General features: G+C 44.6%; 1 protein-coding gene across 25 annotated transcripts in view; it reads right to left on the bottom strand.

The window, feature by feature from the left end:
• The window catches only part of OBSCN (obscurin, cytoskeletal calmodulin and titin-interacting RhoGEF), a 1,809,553-nt gene that overhangs the window by 442,852 nt on the left and 1,339,237 nt on the right, over positions 1–27,464 (bottom strand). For all 25 annotated transcript variants that reach the window (XM_085628811.1, XM_085628818.1, XM_085628815.1 and 22 more), the window contains one exon: positions 7,076–7,248. In XM_085628811.1, coding sequence (XP_085484937.1) covers positions 7,076–7,248 — 173 coding nt within the window. The remainder of the gene's footprint in view (positions 1–7,075; positions 7,249–27,464) is intronic.

The raw sequence follows: 27,464 nt of genomic DNA, 5'->3' as shown, positions 1-27,464 counted from the left end.
CCCCCCCACCCAATCCTACTGACCAAGCTACACCCCTGGACCTGCTCCTGTGCCCAGAGAGCCGTCCGTCCATGGGGAGGCGTCAAGTACCAACAACATCTCAATTAAAACGAGCATTGGCATAGCCAATAGGTCTCGCCTTTGGGACCTTATAAGTGTTTAGCTATGCAACAGTTGAAGACAGCAGAGTGGCAGAGGGAAACGAATGGCTGGTTCAGACCTTGAGTTCCAAGATTTCATTGTTTGTCTTTCTATTTCTCCCTTTTAATTTAGAACATTCGACTCTCAGTGGCTGGAATGTTCTGATAACATTTTGGCCCTTCTGTACTGGCTGTTAAAGGCCATCTACCTCGTTACAGGCCATAACTCTGGTCCATGGTCTTTAATAAATGGAAAGCCATCAGCAGCACAGCGAGCTATATTAGAACACTGGAATGTTGACAGCTCCTCTGAACAAAGACAGGGTGGGTCTGGGCCAATAATGGCCGGTATATTACTAGCTTAGCTCCCATGGTGAGAAGTGTTGTTAATGTAACAATAAGGGGCATATTTACAATAAACTGGCAGAACGCTGTGTTACTCCAAAACCGGTAACACCGTGCTCTGACAGTTTTAAAATGGAGGTATGCGCCGTATTTTTTAAAAATACGGCGCACCCCTGCATTTCCCTTAGCGCTTGCTCTAAAAAAATGTGCCTAGCGCCAGCACAGGAATCCTAGTGCCATTTTGCTAGGGTGCCTGTGCTGCAGGGGTGATTGTTTAGGTGCAGGAATAGGGACACCTTCCTGCCCATGAACACTTTTAATAGGCGATTTGCTCTATCCAGGTGTGCTGCATTCGTGGAAAGAGCAATACACATAGAGAAATAAAACATTTCTGCTCAAATCGCCTGTTTAATACCAGGTTTCCTGGCCTTATTTGTGTAGCTGCCCCATACCTTGTAAATATGGGGCAGAGTCAAAAAGCAATGGGTGTCGTGGCGGAACACCCACTGCAACACCCATTGAACGCCTCTTTCACGCGACGTGCTGAGTGAATAGGGGCATTATTTATAAGACATCGTTAAGCCACAAAAAGTGGCTTAATGCCGCCTTGTAAATAAGGCGCTGTAAACACCACCAGAAAGTCAAAATAAGTGATGTTCTGGTGGCATTAACACCTTTTACATATGCCCCTAAGTGTTGTCTAGTCTTTAAGAGATGCTCCAATGCCAAAGCAGTGGTGTCATCATGATTTCCTGATGCGCGTTTTGCCTATGTAGTCTAATAGCTGCTTGTATACATGACCTATAACATGCCCTATTGGCCCCACAGTGTGATGATTCAATTGAAAACTTTAAAAAACAACCAGGAAAGTAAAGACTGGCAACGTTTGCTACAGTTATCTTTGTCTGTCTGACACCTTTTGTTTTACTTTCTAATTGAAAACTTTCATAAAGGATGTCCGGAAGTAGGTATAGAGGTTGAATGCAGAACACCTCATTTGGGAAATGCGCTTTAAATTTGCCATATCTGGGGAAAAACTAATGGTTTTGTCCGTCTGTTTTTATCTGTGGCCCTTTCGTGGTTAATCCACCCAGATTTTTGGTTAGTGATTCAAAAGCTGGCCTGCGAATACTATATGGAAGTTAAACAGGCAATGCAAGTCGTCTGGTCCGAGAAGCTTCAAGAAACTGCCTAGGCGGTGCCAGTGTGAAGGTGGTAAATACTTGTTGCTACATATATTTACAGAGCACTGGCAGCATCAAAATATCTGTGTTGGACTGTTCTAGTTCATACCCAAGAAGGAGCCAAGACACTACACTGTCCAATGTATCCAGTTTGGTTGAATGGTAACGGCATCTGCTCATCCTGCTTATATTGCTAGTTTACGACAGAGTCGTCCTTGCCCAATATCCCGAGAAGAGTTCCGACATAAAACATTACAGTTATACAATGTAATATTATTATGTGTCTAAATTGAGTGCCTGTGCTGATCAAAGAAAGTGTAAATCATTTCCACGCACAGTCAGGCATTTGGTAAAAAAAAAAAAATACATAGATTGGTGAATCTTCAGCTGATTAATATACTCTCTATATCTCAAGTGGTCCATGACAGCTCCTTTGTTACAACCGTTGGGGGGCTCTGCTCAGGGGCACAGCTTCAGGGGGGGAGGGGGGGGGGGTGTTTAGGGTGTTACATCAGCCCTAATAACATTTTTTTATTTATAAATAGTTGGGTACAGGAGCTCTCGCAGTCAGGTTTGGCTGAGGCATCTGTCAGATTTCACCAAGATAATCTTTTATATTTCACAAAATAATGTGTTTTCTCTCACTTAGTACCCCTGCAAATCTGCATTCCTCTACCTTTCCATTGCCCCTTAAACTCCTCTTCTGCGCCCCACTTCCTGTATAATGTATTTTCAAATTATATACCACTGTGATGGTTGGAAAAATTGATACCCCCCCCCCCCACCCAATCCTACTGACCAAGCTACACCCCTGGACCTGCTCCTGTGCCCAGAGAGCCGTCCGTCCATGGGGAGGCGTCAAGTACCAACAACGTCTCAATTAAAACGAGCATTGGCATAGCCAATAGGTCTCGCCTTTGGGACCTTATAAGTGTTTAGCTATGCAACAGTTGAAGATAGCAGAGTGGCAGAGGGAAACGAATGGCTGGTTCAGACCTTGAGTTCCAAGATTTCATTGTTTGTCTTTCTATTTCTCCCTTTTAATTTAGAACATTCGACTCTCAGTGGCTGGAATGTTCTGATAACATTTTGGCCCTTCTGTACTGGCTGTTAAAGGCCATCTACCTCGTTACAGGCCATAACTCTGGTCCATGGTCTTTAATAAATGGAAAGCCATCAGCAGCACAGCGAGCTATATTAGAACACTGGAATGTTGACAGCTCCTCTGAAAAAAGACAGGGTGGGTCTGGGCCAATAATGGCCGGTATATTACTAGCTTAGCTCCCATGGTGAGAAGTGTTGTTAATGTAACAATAAGGGGCATATTTACAATAAACTGGCAGAACGCTGTGTTACTCCAAAACCGGTAACACCGTGCTCTGACAGTTTTAAAATGGAGGTATGCGCCGTATTTTTTAAAAATACGGCGCACCCCTGCATTTCCCTTAGCGCTTGCTCTAAAAAATGTGCCTAGCGCCAGCACAGGAATCCTAGTGCCATTTTGCTAGGGTGCCTGTGCTGCAGGGGTGATTGTTTAGGTGCAGGAATAGGGACACCTTCCTGCCCATGAACACTTTTACCAGGCGATTTGCTCTATCCAGGTGTGCTGCATTCGTGGAAAGAGCAATACACATAGAGAAATAAAACATTTCTGCTCAAATCGCCTGTTTAATACCAGGTTTCCTGGCCTTAATTGTGTAGCTGCCCCATACCTTGTAAATATGGGGCAGAGTCAAAAAGCAATGGGTGTCGTGGCGGAACACCCACTGCAACACCCATTGAACGCCTCTTTCACGCGACGTGCTGATTGAATAGGGGCATTATTTATAAGACATCGTTAAGCCACAAAAAGTGGCTTAATGCCGCCTTGTAAATAAGGCGCTGTAAACACCACCAGAAAGTCAAAATAAGTGACGTTCTGGTGGCATTAACACCTTTTACATATGCCCCTAAGTGTTGTCTAGTCTTTAAGAGATGCTCCAATGCCAAAGCAGTGGTGTCATCATGATTTCCTGATGCGCGTTTTGCCTATGTAGTCTAATAGCTGCTTGTATACATGACCTATAACATGCCCTATTGGCCCCACAGTGTGATGATTCAATTGAAAACTTTAAAAAACAACCAGGAAAGTAAAGACTGGCAACGTTTGCTACAGTTATCTTTGTCTGTCTGACACCTTTTGTTTTACTTTCTAATTGAAAACTTTCATAAAGGATGTCCGGAAGTAGGTATAGAGGTTGAATGCAGAACACCTCATTTGGGAAATGCGCTTTAAATTTGCCATATCTGGGGAAAAACTAATGGTTTTGTCCGTCTGTTTTTATCTGTGGCCCTTTCGTGGTTAATCCACCCAGATTTTTGGTTAGTGATTCAGAAGCTGACCTGCGAATACTATATGGAAGTTAAACAGGCAATGCAAGTCGTCTGGTCCGAGAAGCTTCAAGAAACTGCCTAGGCGGCGCCAGTGTGAAGGTGGTAAATACTTGTTGCTACATATATTTACACAGCACTGGCAGCATCAAAATATCTGTGTTGGACTGTTCTAGTTCATACCCAAGAAGGAGCCAAGACACTACACTGTCCAATGTATCCAGTTTGGTTGAATGGTAACGGCATCTGCTAATCCTGCTTATATTGCCAGTTTACGACAGAGTCGTCCTTGCCCAATATCCCGAGAAGAGTTCCGACATAAAACATTACAGTTATACAATGTAATATTATTATGTGTCTAAATTGAGTGCCTGTGCTGATCAAAGAAAGTGTAAATCATTTCCACGCACAGTCAAGCATTTGGTAAAAAAAAAAAAAATACATAGATTGGTGAATCTTCAGTTGATTAATATACTCTCTATATCTCAAGTGGTCCATGACAGTCCGGGCCATTGATGCTAAAGTCCAACAAATATGTCATTCAATGGCATTGATTTTCCAACTCTAAGAAAAACTGAGCACAGTCCTGATGTTTGGTGGGGGAGCAGTACAAAGTACCAACAATTCCTTTTAACATTTTGAAGATTTGGAGTCTATTAGTCACTGTAGATCCAAATGTATGCCTCTGTCTCCATTGACATGAACACTATTCTGTTTTACTCTTTTAAACAAATGTAGAAGCCTCACTAACTTTACTCAAAAAGCTGTCCATCATACAATTTTGTTCAGAAGCCTTCATTGAAGGAACTTTGTGGGGTTTATGATCAATCCAATAAACAATAATACTATGTGAATAAGTGGTAGAAATCTCCGTGAGTGCATTACTCCGTGGATACCTATGGATTTATTCAACAGAATGTTTGTAGATACAAATTAGGGACTGTCAGTAAAACCTAATGGTGACCCGGACACCTTGTTATTGGTTAACCATAGTTTACCTCGGAACAAACATAGATGTGCCCCAGCATATTAGAAATGCTGATACCATGTACAAACTGACTAAAATGCCACAAAGGCATTTAACAAATATATTAGGACTCTATAAAATACCTGAATCATCTCAAAATGTACTCTAGTGAAGATCTCAGAAAAGAAGATATGTTTAACTAAGAAAGATTCAAACACTGCCAAAGCGCTTCAAGGCCTCGTCAGGAGTAGTAAGTGCTATATAAATGCAATTACAATATGTTCCAGAGCAAAGACTTGTGGATCAGGCCAAGAGATCCCAATTCTATTGTGGACCATCAAGAGTTGAAGTGCCAGTCTAATGTACTTCCATACAGTGCCCTCTCCATTGAGTGAAATGATTCTCCACCTTACACTGGGGCAGAACTTGTCCCAGTCCGAGAGGAATACTTTGAGCAGTTAAATCACATTTGATATACGTGGTTATGTATCGTGCAGAAAGCAGTTGCCTGAAGTGGGGAGAGAGCCATAATCCCATGTCAATGTTATTTTGCTTGATTATTTTTGAGATATGGTGTGAATGAAATTCCAGAATATGCTCTAAATCCGTGAACTCGACCCAAGGTATTGGAGCACTTTACATGAGCACCAGGTAGGTTGCACAAGGACACATTCATTTTTGGTAGGCAGGGGGAGATTACGTGTTTCTCCCAGAATCACAGGAAGCTGAGCCTACGCCGAGGCTCGAACCTGGGTCCCCAGCTTCAAATTCAGCAGCTCTGGCCGTTAGGCCACAACATCTCCTCATTTAGAGCAGGAACGACTTTCAGTATGACAGCGTTAGATACTACTCCGACTCCATCGCTGACATACTCCTCCGATGTCCTGACAAAGTAAGGGCCTCCGGAGGTTTCGACCTTTGTTCCCCTCTCTATTTGGAATGGCAGAAGAAATGCAAGTTTTACTTTCACTTACCTTCATTCAAAACATGGCGGTAAGTGAAAGTAAAAACAGGTCAATGATACCCTACGCCATGGGAGAAAACTTTCATGGTGAGTGGGCCGTTGTTGAAAGTGCCCTGTATGGTTGTGTCCTGTTGACAGAGCCAAACAGCACACTTCGGATGCATTGAAAGGAACTTATGAAGATCCTTGACAGTCAGACAAATTTGAATTACGTCTGGAACTATTTGTAGATTTCGAAAAAGTAAAAAGTGGCTCCAAACAAAAGTGAGGAATTGAAGTTTGTGAATTGGTTCATCTCTCTGCAAAGTATGATCTGTTTGATAAAATGTTTCTGTAAAGAAGGCCTAGTGAAGGATGGGAAGAGCTTCTAATAAATTCAACCCGAAAAATGAAAGGATTTCTAGAACTGCTATAGAAGACTTTTTCTAGTAGGCCTGGGTCGCCGCCCCCTTTATTATGGAGCAAGTGCTCTTTAGAGACTCAACTGTTGAATGCGCAACGATGAAATATGTGCTGTAATTTTTGCTTTTTTCTGGTACTATGTTTTCTGATCCCATGACAATCAAATGTTGTCCCGTGTCTCATTTAGGTCTTTGGCAGAAATGTTGATGACTTAAAAACTGGATTTACATCAGTATCAGGAGTAGCATGAAAAAATAGATATTACATTATGAAGGGCAGGACAACCACAAACCACATAATTTTGAATGTAGAAAATACAGGCATAATCTGTGTTTCAAGTTTCTGGTACATCTATTTGTGGACTTCTGTTGCCAACTGGTAGGGCTTCGAAGGAATGTGTGCTTCTGTGTGACAACTTATAACTCAGCTATCCAAGAACCGGCTGTTTCCTGGTTTTATTGAGAATTCTTTTGACTTAGAAGGATACTTTTTGCTGGTTATATTATAGATAATAGCCAGGGCATGTAAATGAGGAACAGCGTAGAGACACATCTCATTAATGATATCAGAGGAAACGTGTATCATTCACAAACTTTAAAAGCTTCTAATACAATTATTTTGGGGCATAACTAAATTGACAACTTACATGAGTCATTTAAGCCTAATTACTATTCTCTATAGTTTAAATGTATATTTTGTTTACCAAATATCAGATGCTTTTGACACAGGCATTTGGCTGGCGATTTCTGGTGAGACAAACTCGGGAGAGCCGTATTGGCTATACTGTGGAACAGAAGGATCAATTTTCAGAGCAAAGCCAAAGTCACATATTTTAATGTCTTCTTTATCAGGGTGAACCATCAAGATGTTAGGAGGCTGCAAATATAAAAAAAAAGACGATTACTTGTTATGAAGAGGTAGCATGCCCACATAGGTTATGTTTAGATTGCTAAACTGAGGTCAACAGATGTTATTTGTATGGTACGACCACTACTGAACCCCAAATTCTGACTTCAATTTGAGTTGAGGAGTTTTCTGATGGGGCCCTAAAACATTAAAAAAAATTCAATACACTCAAATGGGAAGTTAATGTGCAAGTCTCATTCAAATTTGAAATTGGTGAGGGGGCAAGAAAGAGGATGCTGTGAAAAGGTCACAGGTGCAAGACGGGATTAGGAGGTGTTTCTAACTAAGCCTTATCCCTTTTGCCTTGACAGGGGGCAGTGAAGTGTTAACGGCGTAAGGAGATGGATAAACGGCATGACCCCTACAGCAATGAGTGAGCAGGGGAACTGCTTAAGAAGGCATGCCTGTAATTGTGCAGTGTATAGAAAGTGTGGAAGGGAATAGCCAGAAAAATGAATAGAAGTGGATATGGTCTCACTGATGCGAGACTATACTAAAAATTGCAGGAGATTGGTAGAAGATTCCCTATTGACAGGAGTTTAGTGATTGCGGATCCATGCTTTGATGTTATGGGAGGCCTGATACTACAGATATTTACAGCCCATGGCACATTTTCCTGTCTCATGCTGTGACCTAGCCAGGTAGTTTCAGTTAGTACTACACAACAGCTTAAAGATTGTCTGGAAATGGGAATCCTTTGTGAAGAGGAATACCACTTATGTCCCATTCTTTGTCAACCTTGTGACACTATGACTTGAACAACATAAACACTCAGAGAATTAGGGTCAAAGGGATATTTTAACGACCTGTCACAGTTCTATTCCCCAAATCATATACATTAACTACAAACTGAACCAGGGGTCTCAATAAGAATTACTAGAAAGAAATTGGAAAACAAGAGTATTGTAAAGACCACAAAGACGGGACCCTTAGGTAGAGTTTGGATTGCCATCAACTATCTTGGTCATCAGTATTATCATCTGGTCATCCTCCCATTTAAAAGATACACCTCTTGATCATAGAGGCTATCTTCTTGGGAAAAATCTCTCAATTAGGTCAAAATAGGAGAGCCAGAAATCCATGAAGAACAGATGGTGTATTCCTTCAAAAAGTGATCACAGAGGGATTCTCAAGTAACTCTGAAAACCCGTGCAGTGCATGAATGGTGAGTGCAAATTTAAAACAGAGTTGTTAGAAGAAAAACACATTTTATTATAAACATCTCATACATACAAAGACCTTAGTAATAAGCAGTGATTGATGAACATTGCTTTTTACACTGTTATTACGGAGAGGGTTAGGAGATGTTTATAATAAAATTTGTTTTTTTCCTAACAACTCTATTTTAAATTTGCACTCACCATTCATGCACTGCACAGGTTTTCAGAGTTACTTGAGAATCCCTCTGTGATCACTTTTTGAAGAAATACACCATCTGTTCTTCATGGATTTCTGGCTCTCCTATTCTGACCTAATTGAGAGAGTTTTCCCAAGAAGATAGCCTCTATGATCAAGAGGTACATCTTTTAAATGGGAGGATGACCAGATGATAATACTGATCACCAAGATAGTTGATGGGAATCCAAACTCTACTTAAGGGTCCCTTCTTTGTGGTCTTTACAATACTCTTGTTTTCCAATTTCTTTCTAGTAATTCTTATTGAGACCCCCGGTTCAGTTTAAACACTATGACTTCAAGCAAAAGATATACACTAGATAAATGACTTACTAACCTTAAACCACAATGTTTCTGGCGCATCTACCTTCAGTCGAGAACCATAAATTAACCAGTCTTTCTCTGGAAGGGCCACTAGAATCTGGAACTCTCAGCCTCCATCCCTCCGAATAACCACCTGCCTAGTTACATTCAAAAAGGACCTCAAGCTTCTCCTTTTTGCTCGACGTCTTGGTTATTTCACCCTTGTACAGAGGTATGTACTCTCTCTGATTGCATCCTAACCTGTCCTCGCTATATGCCCACACCATTTTTATCTATGCTTTAACTGTTTACTTCCTCTGCACAATTGCTGTAACTGTTCTTGTGGCTGCTCCTACCCACACCCACCGAAGTAACCATCTGAGTTTGATTACTATTAATGTAATCCGCTGTTAGCCTTTTCGCCTGCTAGTTGTAAAGCACTCTGATGCCTTCGGGCCATGTCTGTGCTATATAAAATTGCAAAAATAAATATAAATCTGCAGATTTCTCGTTTCTTGAATCCCAACCAGGCACCAAACTGGAGCCCAAAAAGTTAAAATGTCTCTCCTGAAACCATAGGTGGTGCTACAGCTCCAACTTGACTCCAGTGCCTTCCAGTGAGTGACATCAGGAGTCATATATTGGGCCACTTTGGTATTCTTGTGGCAGTTACTGTTATTTTTACCACGCCCTTAGAGGTGAAGTCAAGGCTGACGAAGAAGACAGAAATGCAGTACAAACACTAACTTGGAGCCTATCAAACGTATTCTTCTTATGGATGCTACCTGCAGATTCCTTATCTCATGAATCAATGCCAAAGAAATACCCAAGGGCAGAGGCTGCGGACAGACACAAGAAAAACTGTTTTGTATTGACCCATGAAAGCAATCAGCCTCGCAAGCCTAAGCTGATAACAATGACGTGATATGGAAGAGAATGAAGGAAGATAGGAAAGAACGGGTCTCGGCTGGCAACTGACCTGGTGACCCCAACATTTCCAACAAAGACATCTAAATGTATCCACTTCATTCAAAGGCCATTAAATCATAACAAGCTGGTCATGAGTAGCCCTCCTGCAATGAAGGACTCAACATAAACAACCCTACACAGCAATTGGAGTGTTATATGGCAAGCAATGCCACATGTAATACCGGGGAATGACAAACAGACATTTGCTTCATACATCACCTCCCTCAAGAGCAGGAAACCGAAACATGTAAGAAGTAGAAAGCTGCCAACATATTCGCAACATCATGACTGGGTGAAAACCAGTGGTAATACCTACAATACAGAAAGCCATTTCAGAAAAGAAAGAACATAAAGCCACTTCAAGGAGAACGGATACTATCTACCCATGAACAGGGTATAAAGGCTCAGCATGGCATGGCTAGGCAAATGAAAGACAGAACATTAGAGAACTGTGCATTCAAGGTTTGAATGTTGTGAGAGGAACTCCAGACAACAAACCTCTCCCAGCGTCCTGCATAAACAGCTTTGGTATATGGATGCCTGGCTGCCAAGATGACTTTCACCACGTTGGGAGGCAAATCAAAGATGAGTAACTGTCGCCGTTCAGTCTCCAAGTGAGGAGAAGCAGATTGTGCATGCTTGGGTGCCGGACCATTGCGTGCTGTTGCGATAGAAGATCCTCACGAAGAGGCAGCTGGATTGCAGGAGAGGTGCTCATGTTCAGGAGTTCCAGGAACCACACTCTCCTCTCCCAGTTTGGAGCTACTAGGATGACTTGGATAAGGTCTTTCCTGATTTCATACAGGCATACAGGAGTACCAAGCCCCAATTCAGACAGAAGGCACCTATGAAGGGGGAGGTGCCTGGGCCCCTCCAAAATGCAAATATTTTGACACTGAACATTTGTGGTAGTGAGCAGATCGAGCCACAGTTCTCCCCGATGTCGGAAGATTCTCTGTGCCACCTTCAAGTGTATCTACCATTCAAGATCCATAAGGCAGCGTTGGATGAGTTTGTTTGCTGTGGCATTTAAAGAGCTTTACTCTTTTTAAATCTTTGCAGCATCCTGACTATCCAAAATCAAACACTGTAACATTGGTTAGATTTTGTTTCAGACCGCTGGCAAGATTTCTGCTATTCTGTCCCACAAAGCATTTGAGTACCTGCCCATGAGACACAAGGTATTTATAGACCTGAGGTTAAGGCTGGCGGAGGAGTACATTCGCTTGGCGAATGTCTCTATCCACTTAGATTCCATGTTGAGGGGAGACGTGGGGAATGCACTGGAGTTTAGGTGACTGGTGGATGTCTATACCACTAAGCTCTCTGGAGTGGGGTGCTGGATGAGGAAATCTGGATTTTGAGGAAGGGGTTTGCGCCACCTCGCCACTTGCCTAATCACTGGAGGGCAAGATACTGGTTTTGCCTCCAGGACATCCGTCAGGGCCTCATTAAATGATAAGAGAGGTTCTTGGCTGCTTTGTGCAGGGTTGAGGACCTTGGTAAGTGCGTTTTCACCTCTGTGGTAGGTAAACTGAGGTCTAAAACCCCTGCCACCCTCCTGATCCTTGCAGCGAAGGAGATAAATCTTCTGTTGCCATAGCCGGGGTCTGGGGTGAGAGTTCAATATCCAGGGATATATCTAGCCTCTGGCATCCTGAAGATCATCGAATGTATTGGGTTCATGTGTTAGTCTTGGTCATTGTTGGACTTGTTTTTTTTTTGCAGGGTCATCCCTGAACTTTTTGCCTTCCTTCTGTATTTTCTCTGACCTGTTTTTGTGGTATTATGACTCTGGGCACTTTACCACTGCTTATCAGTGCTAACGTGCATATGCTCTCCCTATTGTAAACTGATTTTATGGATTAGTGACTCCATGATTGGCTTATTTGTTTTACTGTCAGACCCTAGTATAGTGCACCATGTGTGCCCAAGGCATGTAAATCAAATGCTGCTGGTAGGCTCGCAGCACTGGTAGTGCCACCCACAGAAGCAGCCTGTAAAGTGTGTCTCAGGCCGGCCATTGCAGAGCCTGTGTGCAGTCTAGTACTGCCATGTCGACTTGGTGAGTGCACCCACTTACCAGTCCCTAAACCTTCCCTTTTCTTCACATCAGACACCCCTAAGGTAGGCCCAAGGGCAGGGTGCATTGTAAGTATAAGTTAGGACATGCCCCGATGTGTGTGGCCTGTCCTGATAGTGAATTACAGACATTTACGTTTTTCACTATTGCAAGGCTACCAATCCCCATAGGCCAGAATGGGCAGTTTGATTATAACACCTTATAATCCTAACTGATCCAGGGAACATGGTAGAAATTCGAGTTTAGAATGCCTGAACTCAGAATGATAAAATACATCGTTTAGTAAAGTTGGTTTTAACATTCAGTGTTTGAAAATACCACTTTTAGAAAGTAGGTATTTTCTTACCAAACCATCCAGCCTGCGTCTGCTAGCTTGTATATTGTGTGTCTGGTTTTGTGAGTGACAGGGGCTGGGAGATTCCAGGAGACAGGGTGAGTCAGCACAGGGCTGAATAGACCCATCTGAATTTAGAGCGGTGGGAGGAGTCAGCACCTAGGTCTGAATAGGGCTGTGTCTGCCTTCTACAATGCTGGCTCCGCCTCCTGTGGTGCGTCTGATGTCCCTGGCCCACACTGTCAAAGAAAAGAAGGAGACCTGTAAACAAAGTGCTCCAGGACGGCTCAGAACTGGTTTGGACTAGGTACAGGCCCCTCTGCCTTCAGAGGACAAAGGATTTAGTAGTATAAATATGGGGACCCGGACCCCAAGACTTTAGATCACTTCTGGAACAACAAGACGAACCTCTGCCAAGGAGAAGAACCAAGGAAGCTGTAGGAGTTGGACTGCCTCCCTGCCAGTGTGCTGTGTTGGCCTACAGTAGTGTCTTCAGTGCCAAGGAGAGGAGAAGGAACTTTCAAAGAACTTTCATCATCTTGCAGAGTATTACTCCAAGGGCTTGAACTTGTGCTTGCCTCCTGCTGAAATCTCAGGGACAAAAGACTTCACCACCAGCTCCCCTCTGAATTTCCTTGCTGGGAATTCTGTCTGCAGAAGTTTGTGTGTCGCTGGAAGCGCGACTCAAAGAAGAAGCGTGTCGCAGTCGCAGCTGTTGCCATCGCATCGCCGGAGAAGCGTGTCGCCGCCGCATCACCAGAGAAGCGTGCCTTTGTCAAAGCTGTTACCAGACGCATCATCGGAGAAGCGTGTCGCCGCCGCAGAGGTTGCCGTCGCATCACCCGAAAAGCGTGTCGCGGGGCCTTTCGCGGCTCCAAAGATACATAGTTCGCCGCATGGCCGCGGGGCGTGCACGCATCGTCTTCACATCGTCGCATCAAGGGCGCCATCTTATCGCATTGCACCGGATTGTCGCATCGTAGTGAGGTGCCATCTTGTCGTACTGTAACCAGAACGCAGTACGAGAATCAACGCATCACCTTCCCTTCGGTAAGGACCAAGACGCATCTCCTACTCTGCGCAAACATTGAGGCGCGACGCATCGTCTCCCCCGAAGTAAAGAACCAACGCATCTCCATCCCTGTGAACCTTTTGTTTGTTTTGCGTTACGCATCCAGGTACTTTTGTGAGAGCGTTTTTGCATTTATCATCAACTTGAACTAAGTGACTTCTACCATCTTTAAATCTATTTTGAGTACAGTATTGTGGATTTTCGTCATTTTTGGTCTTGTGTTAAGTCTATATAAAGAATACTTATTTTTATAAAGCCTGTGTGGTGTCCATTTATATAAAGAATACTTATTTTTATAAAGCCTGTGTGGTGTCCATTTGAAGTGTTTTCACTGTATTACTGTATGTGTTCACAAATGCTTAACACACTGCCTCTGAGATAAGCCTGTCTGCTCGTGCCAAGCTACCAAGGGGGTAAGCAGGGGTTATCCAGTAGTGTAATCCTCTTTCCCTGACTTAGAAGCAAGGGTCCCTATTTGGTCAAAGGTACCTACCTCTGCCAACTAGAGAACCCCAGTTCTAACAGTCATCATTGTCTCCATCATCACAGTGTGGAAAATATGTGTCAGGTTCTGATTGGGCATATTGTTGAGGGCTGGGTGGTAGAGGACGGTCTCTCCTGAGTCTGATAAAAATGATTGGCTCTGTTTCCAATGTTGGTGACATCAGTACTGATGTCAATGCCTGAACTGGTGAAGTCAGCGATGATGCCAAGATCAGTGCTGGCACGGTGCCCTGGATGGTGAGGTGTGAGAAAGTGCCATCTTTCTTGCATGGTATGCCTCCACTTTTTGCTGAATTGCTGAATGTACTTTGAGTGTGCCCTGACCCCTGCCAATCAGGTGCCCAGGGCCTATGTTCCTTCCCTAAAACCTAAAACCCAAATTGGCAAACCCTGGCCACATGTCAACCCCTGGTAAATGGTACCCTAGGTACCCAGGACCTTGTGACCAGGCAAGGCCTCTGATGGCTGCAGCACTTATTGTGCCACCCTTAGAGGCCCTGTACCCTAACACAAACACACTGCCCTTGCCGGCCATTGCAGAGCCTGTGTGCAGTCTAGTACTGCCATGTCGACTTGGTGAGTGCACCCACTTACCAGTCCCTAAACCTTCCCTTTTCTTCACATCAGACACCCCTAAGGTAGGCCCAAGGGCAGGGTGCATTGTAAGTATAAGTTAGGACATGCCCCGATGTGTGTGGCCTGTCCTGATAGTGAATTACAGACATTTACGTTTTTCACTATTGCAAGGCTACCAATCCCCATAGGCCAGAATGGGCAGTTTGATTATAACACCTTATAATCCTAACTGATCCAGGGAACATGGTAGAAATTCGAGTTTAGAATGCCTGAACTCAGAATGATAAAATACATCGTTTAGTAAAGTTGGTTTTAACATTCAGTGTTTGAAAATACCACTTTTAGAAAGTAGGTATTTTCTTACCAAACCATCCAGCCTGCGTCTGCTAGCTTGTATATTGTGTGTCTGGTTTTGTGAGTGACAGGGGCTGGGAGATTCCAGGAGACAGGGTGAGTCAGCACAGGGCTGAATAGACCCATCTGAATTTAGAGCGGTGGGAGGAGTCAGCACCTAGGTCTGAATAGGGCTGTGTCTGCCTTCTACAATGCTGGCTCCGCCTCCTGTGGTGCGTCTGATGTCCCTGGCCCACACTGTCAAAGAAAAGAAGGAGACCTGTAAACAAAGTGCTCCAGGACGGCTCAGAACTGGTTTGGACTAGGTACAGGCCCCTCTGCCTTCAGAGGACAAAGGATTTAGTAGTATAAATATGGGGACCCGGACCCCAAGACTTTAGATCACTTCTGGAACAACAAGACGAACCTCTGCCAAGGAGAAGAACCAAGGAAGCTGTAGGAGTTGGACTGCCTCCCTGCCAGTGTGCTGTGTTGCTGGGTTGGCCTACAGTAGTGTCTTCAGTGCCAAGGAGAGGAGAAGGAACTTTCAAAGAACTTTCATCATCTTGCAGAGTATTACTCCAAGGGCTTGAACTTGTGCTTGCCTCCTGCTGAAATCTCAGGGACAAAAGACTTCACCACCAGCTCCCCTCTGAATTTCCTTGCTGGGAATTCTGTCTGCAGAAGTTTGTGTGTCGCTGGAAGCGCGACTCAAAGAAGAAGCGTGTCGCAGTCGCAGCTGTTGCCATCGCATCGCCGGAGAAGCGTGTCGCCGCCGCATCACCAGAGAAGCGTGCCTTTGTCAAAGCTGTTACCAGACGCATCATCGGAGAAGCGTGTCGCCGCCGCAGAGGTTGCCGTCGCATCACCCGAAAAGCGTGTCGCGGGGCCTTTCGCGGCTCCAAAGATACATAGTTCGCCGCATGGCCGCGGGGCGTGCACGCATCGTCTTCACATCGTCGCATCAAGGGCGCCATCTTATCGCATTGCACCGGATTGTCGCATCGTAGTGAGGTGCCATCTTGTCGTACTGTAACCAGAACGCAGTACGAGAATCAACGCATCACCTTCCCTTCGGTAAGGACCAAGACGCATCTCCTACTCTGCGCAAACATTGAGGCGCGACGCATCGTCTCCCCCGAAGTAAAGAACCAACGCATCTCCATCCCTGTGAACCTTTTGTTTGTTTTGCGTTACGCATCCAGGTACTTTTGTGAGAGCGTTTTTGCATTTATCATCAACTTGAACTAAGTGACTTCTACCATCTTTAAATCTATTTTGAGTACAGTATTGTGGATTTTCGTCATTTTTGGTCTTGTGTTAAGTCTATATAAAGAATACTTATTTTTATAAAGCCTGTGTGGTGTCCATTTATATAAAGAATACTTATTTTTATAAAGCCTGTGTGGTGTCCATTTGAAGTGTTTTCACTGTATTACTGTATGTGTTCACAAATGCTTAACACACTGCCTCTGAGATAAGCCTGTCTGCTCGTGCCAAGCTACCAAGGGGGTAAGCAGGGGTTATCCAGTAGTGTAATCCTCTTTCCCTGACTTAGAAGCAAGGGTCCCTATTTGGTCAAAGGTACCTACCTCTGCCAACTAGAGAACCCCAGTTCTAACAGTCATCATTGTCTCCATCATCACAGTGTGGAAAATATGTGTCAGGTTCTGATTGGGCATATTGTTGAGGGCTGGGTGGTAGAGGACGGTCTCTCCTGAGTCTGATAAAAATGATTGGCTCTGTTTCCAATGTTGGTGACATCAGTACTGATGTCAATGCCTGAACTGGTGAAGTCAGCGATGATGCCAAGATCAGTGCTGGCACGGTGCCCTGGATGGTGAGGTGTGAGAAAGTGCCATCTTTCTTGCATGGTATGCCTCCACTTTTTGCTGAATTGCTGAATGTACTTTGAGTGTGCCCTGACCCCTGCCAATCAGGTGCCCAGGGCCTATGTTCCTTCCCTAAAACCTAAAACCCAAATTGGCAAACCCTGGCCACATGTCAACCCCTGGTAAATGGTACCCTAGGTACCCAGGACCTTGTGACCAGGCAAGGCCTCTGATGGCTGCAGCACTTATTGTGCCACCCTTAGAGGCCCTGTACCCTAACACAAACACACTGCCCTTGCCGGCCATTGCAGAGCCTGTGTGCAGTCTAGTACTGCCATGTCGACTTGGTGAGTGCACCCACTTACCAGTCCCTAAACCTTCCCTTTTCTTCACATCAGACACCCCTAAGGTAGGCCCAAGGGCAGGGTGCATTGTAAGTATAAGTTAGGACATGCCCCGATGTGTGTGGCCTGTCCTGATAGTGAATTACAGACATTTACGTTTTTCACTATTGCAAGGCTACCAATCCCCATAGGCCAGAATGGGCAGTTTGATTATAACACCTTATAATCCTAACTGATCCAGGGAACATGGTAGAAATTCGAGTTTAGAATGCCTGAACTCAGAATGATAAAATACATCGTTTAGTAAAGTTGGTTTTAACATTCAGTGTTTGAAAATACCACTTTTAGAAAGTAGGTATTTTCTTACCAAACCATCCAGCCTGCGTCTGCTAGCTTGTATATTGTGTGTCTGGTTTTGTGAGTGACAGGGGCTGGGAGATTCCAGGAGACAGGGTGAGTCAGCACAGGGCTGAATAGACCCATCTGAATTTAGAGCGGTGGGAGGAGTCAGCACCTAGGTCTGAATAGGGCTGTGTCTGCCTTCTACAATGCTGGCTCCGCCTCCTGTGGTGCGTCTGATGTCCCTGGCCCACACTGTCAAAGAAAAGAAGGAGACCTGTAAACAAAGTGCTCCAGGACGGCTCAGAACTGGTTTGGACTAGGTACAGGCCCCTCTGCCTTCAGAGGACAAAGGATTTAGTAGTATAAATATGGGGACCCGGACCCCAAGACTTTAGATCACTTCTGGAACAACAAGACGAACCTCTGCCAAGGAGAAGAACCAAGGAAGCTGTAGGAGTTGGACTGCCTCCCTGCCAGTGTGCTGTGTTGCTGGGTTGGCCTACAGTAGTGTCTTCAGTGCCAAGGAGAGGAGAAGGAACTTTCAAAGAACTTTCATCATCTTGCAGAGTATTACTCCAAGGGCTTGAACTTGTGCTTGCCTCCTGCTGAAATCTCAGGGACAAAAGACTTCACCACCAGCTCCCCTCTGAATTTCCTTGCTGGGAATTCTGTCTGCAGAAGTTTGTGTGTCGCTGGAAGCGCGACTCAAAGAAGAAGCGTGTCGCAGTCGCAGCTGTTGCCATCGCATCGCCGGAGAAGCGTGTCGCCGCCGCATCACCAGAGAAGCGTGCCTTTGTCAAAGCTGTTACCAGACGCATCATCGGAGAAGCGTGTCGCCGCCGCAGAGGTTGCCGTCGCATCACCCGAAAAGCGTGTCGCGGGGCCTTTCGCGGCTCCAAAGATACATAGTTCGCCGCATGGCCGCGGGGCGTGCACGCATCGTCTTCACATCGTCGCATCAAGGGCGCCATCTTATCGCATTGCACCGGATTGTCGCATCGTAGTGAGGTGCCATCTTGTCGTACTGTAACCAGAACGCAGTACGAGAATCAACGCATCACCTTCCCTTCGGTAAGGACCAAGACGCATCTCCTACTCTGCGCAAACATTGAGGCGCGACGCATCGTCTCCCCCGAAGTAAAGAACCAACGCATCTCCATCCCTGTGAACCTTTTGTTTGTTTTGCGTTACGCATCCAGGTACTTTTGTGAGAGCGTTTTTGCATTTATCATCAACTTGAACTAAGTGACTTCTACCATCTTTAAATCTATTTTGAGTACAGTATTGTGGATTTTCGTCATTTTTGGTCTTGTGTTAAGTCTATATAAAGAATACTTATTTTTATAAAGCCTGTGTGGTGTCCATTTATATAAAGAATACTTATTTTTATAAAGCCTGTGTGGTGTCCATTTGAAGTGTTTTCACTGTATTACTGTATGTGTTCACAAATGCTTAACACACTGCCTCTGAGATAAGCCTGTCTGCTCGTGCCAAGCTACCAAGGGGGTAAGCAGGGGTTATCCAGTAGTGTAATCCTCTTTCCCTGACTTAGAAGCAAGGGTCCCTATTTGGTCAAAGGTACCTACCTCTGCCAACTAGAGAACCCCAGTTCTAACAGTCATCATTGTCTCCATCATCACAGTGTGGAAAATATGTGTCAGGTTCTGATTGGGCATATTGTTGAGGGCTGGGTGGTAGAGGACGGTCTCTCCTGAGTCTGATAAAAATGATTGGCTCTGTTTCCAATGTTGGTGACATCAGTACTGATGTCAATGCCTGAACTGGTGAAGTCAGCGATGATGCCAAGATCAGTGCTGGCACGGTGCCCTGGATGGTGAGGTGTGAGAAAGTGCCATCTTTCTTGCATGGTATGCCTCCACTTTTTGCTGAATTGCTGAATGTACTTTGAGTGTGCCCTGACCCCTGCCAATCAGGTGCCCAGGGCCTATGTTCCTTCCCTAAAACCTAAAACCCAAATTGGCAAACCCTGGCCACATGTCAACCCCTGGTAAATGGTACCCTAGGTACCCAGGACCTTGTGACCAGGCAAGGCCTCTGATGGCTGCAGCACTTATTGTGCCACCCTTAGAGGCCCTGTACCCTAACACAAACACACTGCCCTTGCAGGTTGAGTGTCTGGGTACAAGACAAAACAAAGAGTCGACATGGCACACATCCCTGTGTGCCATGCCCACAACCTACACTGCCCTGGCATACATCAGCCACCCCTCTAGCTGGGTGCCCTATGCCAGTGGTGTGGGCACAGGAGCATGAGCCCTGTGCCCCTACAGTACCCAGTGCTGCTATTTAAGATTATATGGTGCTGGGAGCTCGTCAAACACGAACTCCACAGCACCATAATGGCAACACTGAAGGCTGAGTTTGGTATCAAACTTCTCAGCACATTAAACCCACACTGATGCCAGTGTGGGATTTAATGTACAAAGCACTACAGAGGGCATCTTAGAGATGCCCCCTGAAGAGGCCCAACTTACCTCTCGAAGTGGTGGTGGCACCTGAAGAATCTTCGTCCCCGAGCTTGCAGCCTTTGTTCATCCTTGAGCTTTTCCATAGCAATCCATTGAGCGCCTGAAGGCTCAAAAGCACCCTGCACCTAGCCGCCCGTGTAGCCCTGGCAGTGCAACTTCTACTCCAACCTACTTCCCCATTTGCCCTGAGCAAGTGAGCAGGAGCCCATCTCCCACAGCCGCGTGGCCTGCTAGTCAGCAGCCACCAACCAAGGGCCCCCTGACTCTTATAAGATAACATTGGGCCTAACTCACTCTGCACCCGGCCGCCCCAGTGCCGCTGAGGGTGTAACAACTGTACTTAGCTGAACCTGGGACACCCCTGAGTCTATGCTCAGAACCTCAACTCTACCAGTTGAGTGTTTACCCAAAAGCCCATAACTCACTTTTGTTCCATAGTGTAACATTGACTGGTTTCTCTTGAAATTTCTTCTAAGTGTGGAGTTTCTAAACTTTAAAATATTTACCCAAAATCAACCGAGTAACGAAAACGGAAATACTCACCTGCTATTAGGAGAGATCCCAGTGCTGGATCCTGGTGCCCAGCACTGACCCTGAAAAGTACTTACGACCGTACTTACTACTAACTCAATTTTCTCCCATAGGAAACCATTGACTGGTTTTCTGTGAAATTCTTTAAAAATCGTACCAACTGTGAAAACGTAATTACTTACCTGTTTTAGATAGATGTCCCAGTACTGAGCCTAGAAGCCCAGCACTGGATTACAAAAGTAACAAGAACATACTTTACCCGTAACTTGAATTTTCTTCCATAGGAAACCATTGACTGTTTTCCATGAAATTTCTTCTGTCGATTTTATAAATATTCCTTAAAAATCGCCTGTATAACTTAAACAGAGTTTCTCAACTGCTTACAGGTGGTATACTAGTGCTGGATCTAGGATCCAACACTGACCTAGAAAAAGTAACCATAACCCCACTTACCTGCGAAGTGAATTTCCTTCCATAGGATAACATTGGTAATTTGATTAGAAAAGGTTTCTACGTGTCAACTTTTAAAATAGCAAAATATTGTTTAAAAATCACAACAGTAACTAAAACGAATTTACTCACTTGTTTCTGAGAACTGTCCCAGGACTGAATCTAGGATCCAGTCCTGGAGTTAGAAAAGTAATCCTGAAAGTAATCAATTGCATCTAACTTAAAATTCCCATTGAGCTCAATGTATTATTTTGGATGTATGACGTTACAACGCACACTATTACAACGCATGCACTTACAACGCATTTTTTACAACGCATAATCCATTACAACGCATGACATTACAACGCATGACACTACAACGCATTTTTAAAAAATACCTTTACAACGCATTGCCATTACAACGCATACTACCTTTACAACGCATACCATTACAACGCATTATATTAAATTACATTTAAGGTAAGTATTAGATAGTATAGGGGTAAACATTACTATTCTAACTCCAGGGGGTGCAACAGTAGGGTAAGTGTTGGATAGTATAGGGCTAAAAATTACTATTCTAACTCCAGGGGGAGCAACAGTAGGGTAAGTGTTGGATAGTATAGGGGTAAAAATTACTATTCTAACTCCAGGGGGTGCAACAGTAGGGTAAGTGTTGGATAGTATAGGGGTAAAAATTACTATTCTAACTCCAGGGGGTGCAACAGTAGGGTAAGTGTTGGATAGTATAGGGGTAAAAATTACTATTCTAACTCCAGGGGGTGCATCAGTAGGGTAAGTGTTGGATAGTATAGGGGTAAAAATTACTATTCTAACTCCAGGGGGTGCATCAGTAGGGTAAGTGTTGGATAGTATAGGGGTAAAAATTACTATTCTAACTCCAGGGGGTGCATCAGTAGGGTAAGTGTTGGATAGTATAGGGGTAAAAATTACTATTCTAACTCCAGGGGGTGCATCAGTAGGGTAAGTGTTGGATAGTATAGGGGTAAAAATTACTATTCTAACTCCAGGGGGTGCATCAGTAGGGTAAGTGTTGGATAGTATAGGGGTAAAATTTACTATTCTAACTCCAGGGGGTGCATCAGTAGGGTAAGTGTTGGATAGTGTAGTGTAATATTATGCGTTGTAATGGTATGCGTTGTAATGGTAGTATGCGTTGTAATGGAATGCGTTGTAAAGGTAGTTTTTAAAAATGCGTTGTAGTGTCATGCGTTGTAATGTCATGCGTTGTAATGGATTATGCGTTGTAAAAAATGCGTTGTAAAGGTAGTGCGTTGTAAATGTTGCGTTGTAAAGGTTGTTCCCCTATTATTTTGTTTGAAATTGTGTTGCCTATTGCAACACACTGTAACTATAACCTGCAAAAGTCTATTGCCTATTGCAAAGTATTTAACTAAAGCATCTCATTCTGAGAAAGTATATTTTGATACTTATTGTTGGTTCTAAAATAAAACAACCATATATTTTTTATACAAACCATTGGCCTAGAGTTCAGTTCTTGAGTGTGTGAGACCATTTGCTGAGTGTGTACAACAAATGCATTACACTGTCCTCTGATACTGCCTTACTGCTCGACCAAGCTACCACTTTAGAGAGTAAGGTTATATCTTACTTTAGCCTCTGCCAAACCTCTGGGGACTGTGGACTCTGTACACACTGTACCTATTTGGGAACATTATATACAGAGCCACTTTCCTACATGAGGGGCATGGTGCCAGGGTCAGATTCACTGGAGCCGGACTTGAGGAAGGGGCTGACTTGAAGCAAAGTCGAGTGGCGCAGTCAGAGTCGTGGACAGATCCACTGGCGGAAACCTGACTGGAGGCCCCTTCGGATTCTGGGGCACCAAGGCTTGTCAGTGGAAGAAGGTGAGGCACCAAAAATGGTGCTCAAGGCCTGTTTAAGCTCTTAGACCTGTTGTGGCATCTCTGAAAGGCCCAGGGAATTCACGATACATAGGGACCAGCGTAGAATTGGTTCTGACATAGAGGATGGAGTCTGCAACCTAAAGGTGCCCGGGGTGTGGTACGATTCCAAGTGGTGTGAGTGGTAGGACGATGGAGAACCATGCTTGAACTACTTATGTTTTTTGCCCTTTTTTAACTTACTGGAACTCTATGATCTCGATTAGGATCAGTCACAGACGTGGCCTTGGAAGCAAGAGTGCGTCCGAACCCTCTACTTTGATTGGGATCATTTCTTTGACTGCGACTTATGATGTTCAGTGATGGCAAGTTTTGCTTCGTAGTGACGGATGGCCTTACCATTCATTTTGGCACAGCAGTCAGATGGAGTCATGCTTGCAACCGAGGCACCAAAGACACATGTCATGGATGTCAGTCATTGACATTTGATGATGACAGTCACGACATGGCTCACAGTCTGTTGTTTAAGGGAGAGACATACAACACACTGATGTGTTTTGGAGGGAAACAAGTCTGTTAGAATTACAGGACTCGAAAACTCCAGATCCAAGTTGAAAGGTGTAGAAAGAAAGGAGCTAATGCCAGCATGTGGAGTTGAAGCACATATGGTATTGCATCTGCAACGGGAGGAATTTGATCCTGAGCCACACAATGCCATCTGCCGACGCATGAAGGAATTGCAAGTAAAAGTTTCCTGACCCAGTTTGGCACCAGGAGAAATTCACAAGGTCAGGAATCTGTGGTAAGAAATGTCATTACAATTAGATGTCTTCACATACAACCTGACACCTATGTTTTCCTCATTTATTACAGACACTTGCATATACTGCTCATATGTACTCTGTGTACCTGCATTTTTTCCTACGTGTATTCTCTTAACTTGCACATATTTGATGCAAATGTACGCTAATAATTTCCATGATTGTTTTAAGCTTTTGGAAATCCATCAAACTTTAGTAAATGGCTCCCTCATAGGAGAGAGGGGACATCAAGGGAATGGCTTGTTGAGGGTAGGTCTGCCTGTTTGGGTGATTCTTCCAAATACTAAAGGGGTAGTACCAATTGGAGGTACATGGACTAATGGGATAACTGCGCTTGAAATGTGTGCCTGCATACAATTGGGGAAGTTATATAACTAGTAGCTCAGATGTAGGTGAATCATGTTTCTAACAGTAGATGGTACTGTCCTCTCACAGCATAGGCACCCGAAGTTTCTCTCCTTTGCCACTTCCTGAGCCCTCTTTACAGTAGCCACATTTACTCTACACCTACCATCCATCTACCCTGTCTTCACCTCCAAGTCTTATCTGCCAATACTTAATAGCATTAATGTTTGAAGTTCATCCCGTTTACTCACTCCTCATCCACCCACCTATTACCTTTCTCTCTGTCAAGTGCTGATTCTCCAATATAAAAACAATGGCTATCACCCACTCATTTCCAAGTGTGACAAGGAGGCTGCTGCTTGTTCTAAATGGGTCCTTCCAACAGCCCTTACTATCTGATAGTTTGGTCTTTATGCTGCAATTTTTGTATTTTGTAAACTGTTTGCACCCTATATGTATTTTGATTGTAACATTGTTTTTCTTGGTTTACCTCTGATATGTTTGTAATACTCTCTGGGCCTCGTAAGTTCAGCACCCAGACAATTCTACATAAAACCTTCAAAATAAAAATGCATGATTGGAGTAATTCTACTTGAGAAAGCGAATATTCTTCAATACTCTTTGTTCTAAATATATCGGTCTTTATTGTGATAATTATTTTATAATACTTCCTTATGGAGTGACTGTATTTGATAGGGTGATTGTTTCATAACAATATCTCATTTGAAGATATAGTGTCTTTTAGGGTGAATACTGGGCAATACTGGCTACATAAGGACTGTGCCTGATGGGCTGACTGTGAGGAGTTGGCCTGGTATATGCTGTCCACTAATTAAAGTGGGCACCTTGCACCAGTCCAAACAACCCTTATGGTGAATTAAGAGGTCAAAGATGACCTTAGAAAGCTATTGAAGTGGTAGCTGTGGAGAGCAGCCTTCAGGCTTAGTCTTGAAGGAATGTTAAGCAGCTTGTTTTACCAGAATGCAACCTTATAGTAATGGTTAAATGAAAGGAGAACCACACAGTAGTTATAAAAATATGTATTTATTAATATAACACTATTTAGTATGACACAATATCTCCTACATGGAGATAATCACAAAGCACACAATACCTAAGAACAGAAATGATACTAAACAGCACTAATACACATTGGGCCACAAGGGGGGACCAAACCCTATACTACAATAGTGGTATAAGAACCACGAATCGAGTCAAGACAGTGTTGAGAGGTTGTAGAATCACTGGAACCCCAAGGAAACACTCAAGGCAAGTAAGTAGGGACTCACGGAGGATAGGTGCAGTGTAGGAACACAACCGCATGCTCCGTACAATTCTATGGCAAAGTCACGGTTGAAGTTTTAGAGTTTAAGGACCCTTCCCAGTGGACTTCGAAGAAACCCATTGGAAGTTAGGAGGTTGGAGAGCCACCCCACCCGTGGATAAGGAGGGACCCTAGTTACCTATCTCAGGGAAGCCGGGTGCATAGGTCTGAAGTGGCGTCGGAAACCGTAGTCGAACCCAATGGAGGACTTCAAAGAAGAGCCGCTGCTGGAAAGAAGAAAAGTGTCGGTTGGAATCCCGAGGTGGATTCTTGTTGGAGAGTACCTGAAAGCATAGGGGACAGAGTCTGGGTCATTCAGGAGTGACCAAGGGCTTGGTAGACGAATGCCCACCGATGTCGGGTGCTTCAGGTGCGTTGAGGGAGTTCTTGACTCTGCAGCTACGGGGACCAGGAGACGTTGTGGACAACAAGGAGCCGGAAACAAGCTGTCCCACAAAGGATGTCGAGTACTGAGGGGTCAGTGTCCGGCGGAAGCACCAACAAGCCTTGGCAATGGCAACCCACACAGAAGGTCAAGGAGGGGTATGGTTCAGACCAGCAAAGTCCAGGAGACTCACCACACCTCAGGGCAGGCCTGGAGCAACTAGGGGAGCTCAAGAAAAGCAAAGTTGACCCTCAAGTGAACTCACAGGCCAGAGGCACAGGAGTCGGGAGAGGATCTCGAGCGATTTCACCAGACAGAAGGCCACGGAGTACTTGGTGCGAGGAGGTCAGAGTTCTTGGTAGGAAATGGTGCCAGAGGTTGGGGCTACTCGGAGCCCAAGGCACTTCTTCGGGAAACGCCAACAAGCATGTGCACTTGCAAATGTACGTGGTGCACAGGGGTTTGGGTATTGCAGCCCCCATGGGGATTCTGACCTCAAACTTGGTGAAAGGGCAGCTGGGACCTTGAGGGACGTAAAAACCCACCTCCTGTTCTGCTGAAGCCTTCGGAGTCCTTAGGAGCTCACGGTCAGCAGACCAAACAGTAGTGTTGCGGTACCTGCGAATTGAGGGCAGTGACTCCTTCAGTCCAAGGGAGATATCTTCAGTTGTTCTTGATGCTCCACAGGTCCTCCACAGATCCTGTAGGGTGCACAGATCCTGTAGGGTGCACAGGCACAGACGATGCTTCAGAATGAGAGGGAGACGAAGTCCAGAGTGTCCAGACGGTCAAAGTTCAGTGGTTTCTGGTTCAGAATCTTGTACACGTCGCATCTAAGGTCCTACTGCCAGGTAAACCCTTTTGCACCCAAAGGAGATGGTTGGAAAGAATCAGGAGACACTCCCAGGGTGAGGGTCTGGACATTGGGGAGGTTACTCCCATGTCCTTTGTCCAGTTTCGAGCCAGAGCAGGAGCCAACAGCTCCCAGGACTGGTTTGAACTGAACTATGCACAGGGACACCAAATGTGCCCCTCATGCAGACTTTCGGTCGCTGACAAGCGCATCCGCCCAGCATTCAGAGTGTTTTCAGCAACAGTTTCACAACTGTCATATTGGCACACTGACATGGTAATATCATGATGATCAACAGTACCCAATGTTGAAAACAGATCCACAACAATGAGGATAGAAGAATGGTAATTGTGCTGAGCTAAGGAAAATGTTGGCAACATAGAAGAGTGATGAATGAACACAGTATCCTGATTGGGAAGGGTTGAGAAGTTTGTTATACTGAGTTGGTTAAAAAAAGGAAGAATTCCAATATCATTTAGGAGAAATGGAGAAAGCATACTAGTTGACAGAGGAAGAGAAGAGGTCTGTAGTGTTTTCTTTCAGCAGACATAGTGCTACAGCGGATTTGAAACACAGTGGGTAGATGCCAGGTAAGATGGATTGATTGAATGAGGTTAGGCAAAGTAGGATATTGGCGAAAAGTGCTAAAGGTTTAATAGTTTGAGGAATGAAAGGGTTGGATGATTTGTATGTCAAATTAGCTGGCTTGAGAATGGAGATTGGTTCAATTGGTAAAATGGAAGAGAAGTCTGAGAGAGCATTGGAGTGAGGAGGTGAAGAATGGTGGGCTTGAAGTAGGGAGAAGGAGGGGCATTGAGTATAGTGGGGAGGATATCACTGGTAGTGGTGATCTTGAAAGACAGTTATGTTTATATGTGAATGCCCTAACGTGGATACAGTCCCTCAGATCCACAAGATTAGAACTGGGGGAAGATCCTTATCCTACCTCACCACCAAGACCTGGAACACCCTGCCTCTCCACCTCAGACAATTCCCGACGCTGAGCCAGTTCAGGAAGGATTTCAAGATCAGG

Source organism: Triturus cristatus, chromosome 10, assembly GCF_964204655.1.
Source record: "Triturus cristatus chromosome 10, aTriCri1.1, whole genome shotgun sequence".
Taxonomy (NCBI): Eukaryota; Metazoa; Chordata; class Amphibia; order Caudata; family Salamandridae; genus Triturus; species Triturus cristatus.
Note: the sequence above shows the minus strand (reverse complement) of the source record. Positions and strands in the feature narration are given on the sequence as shown.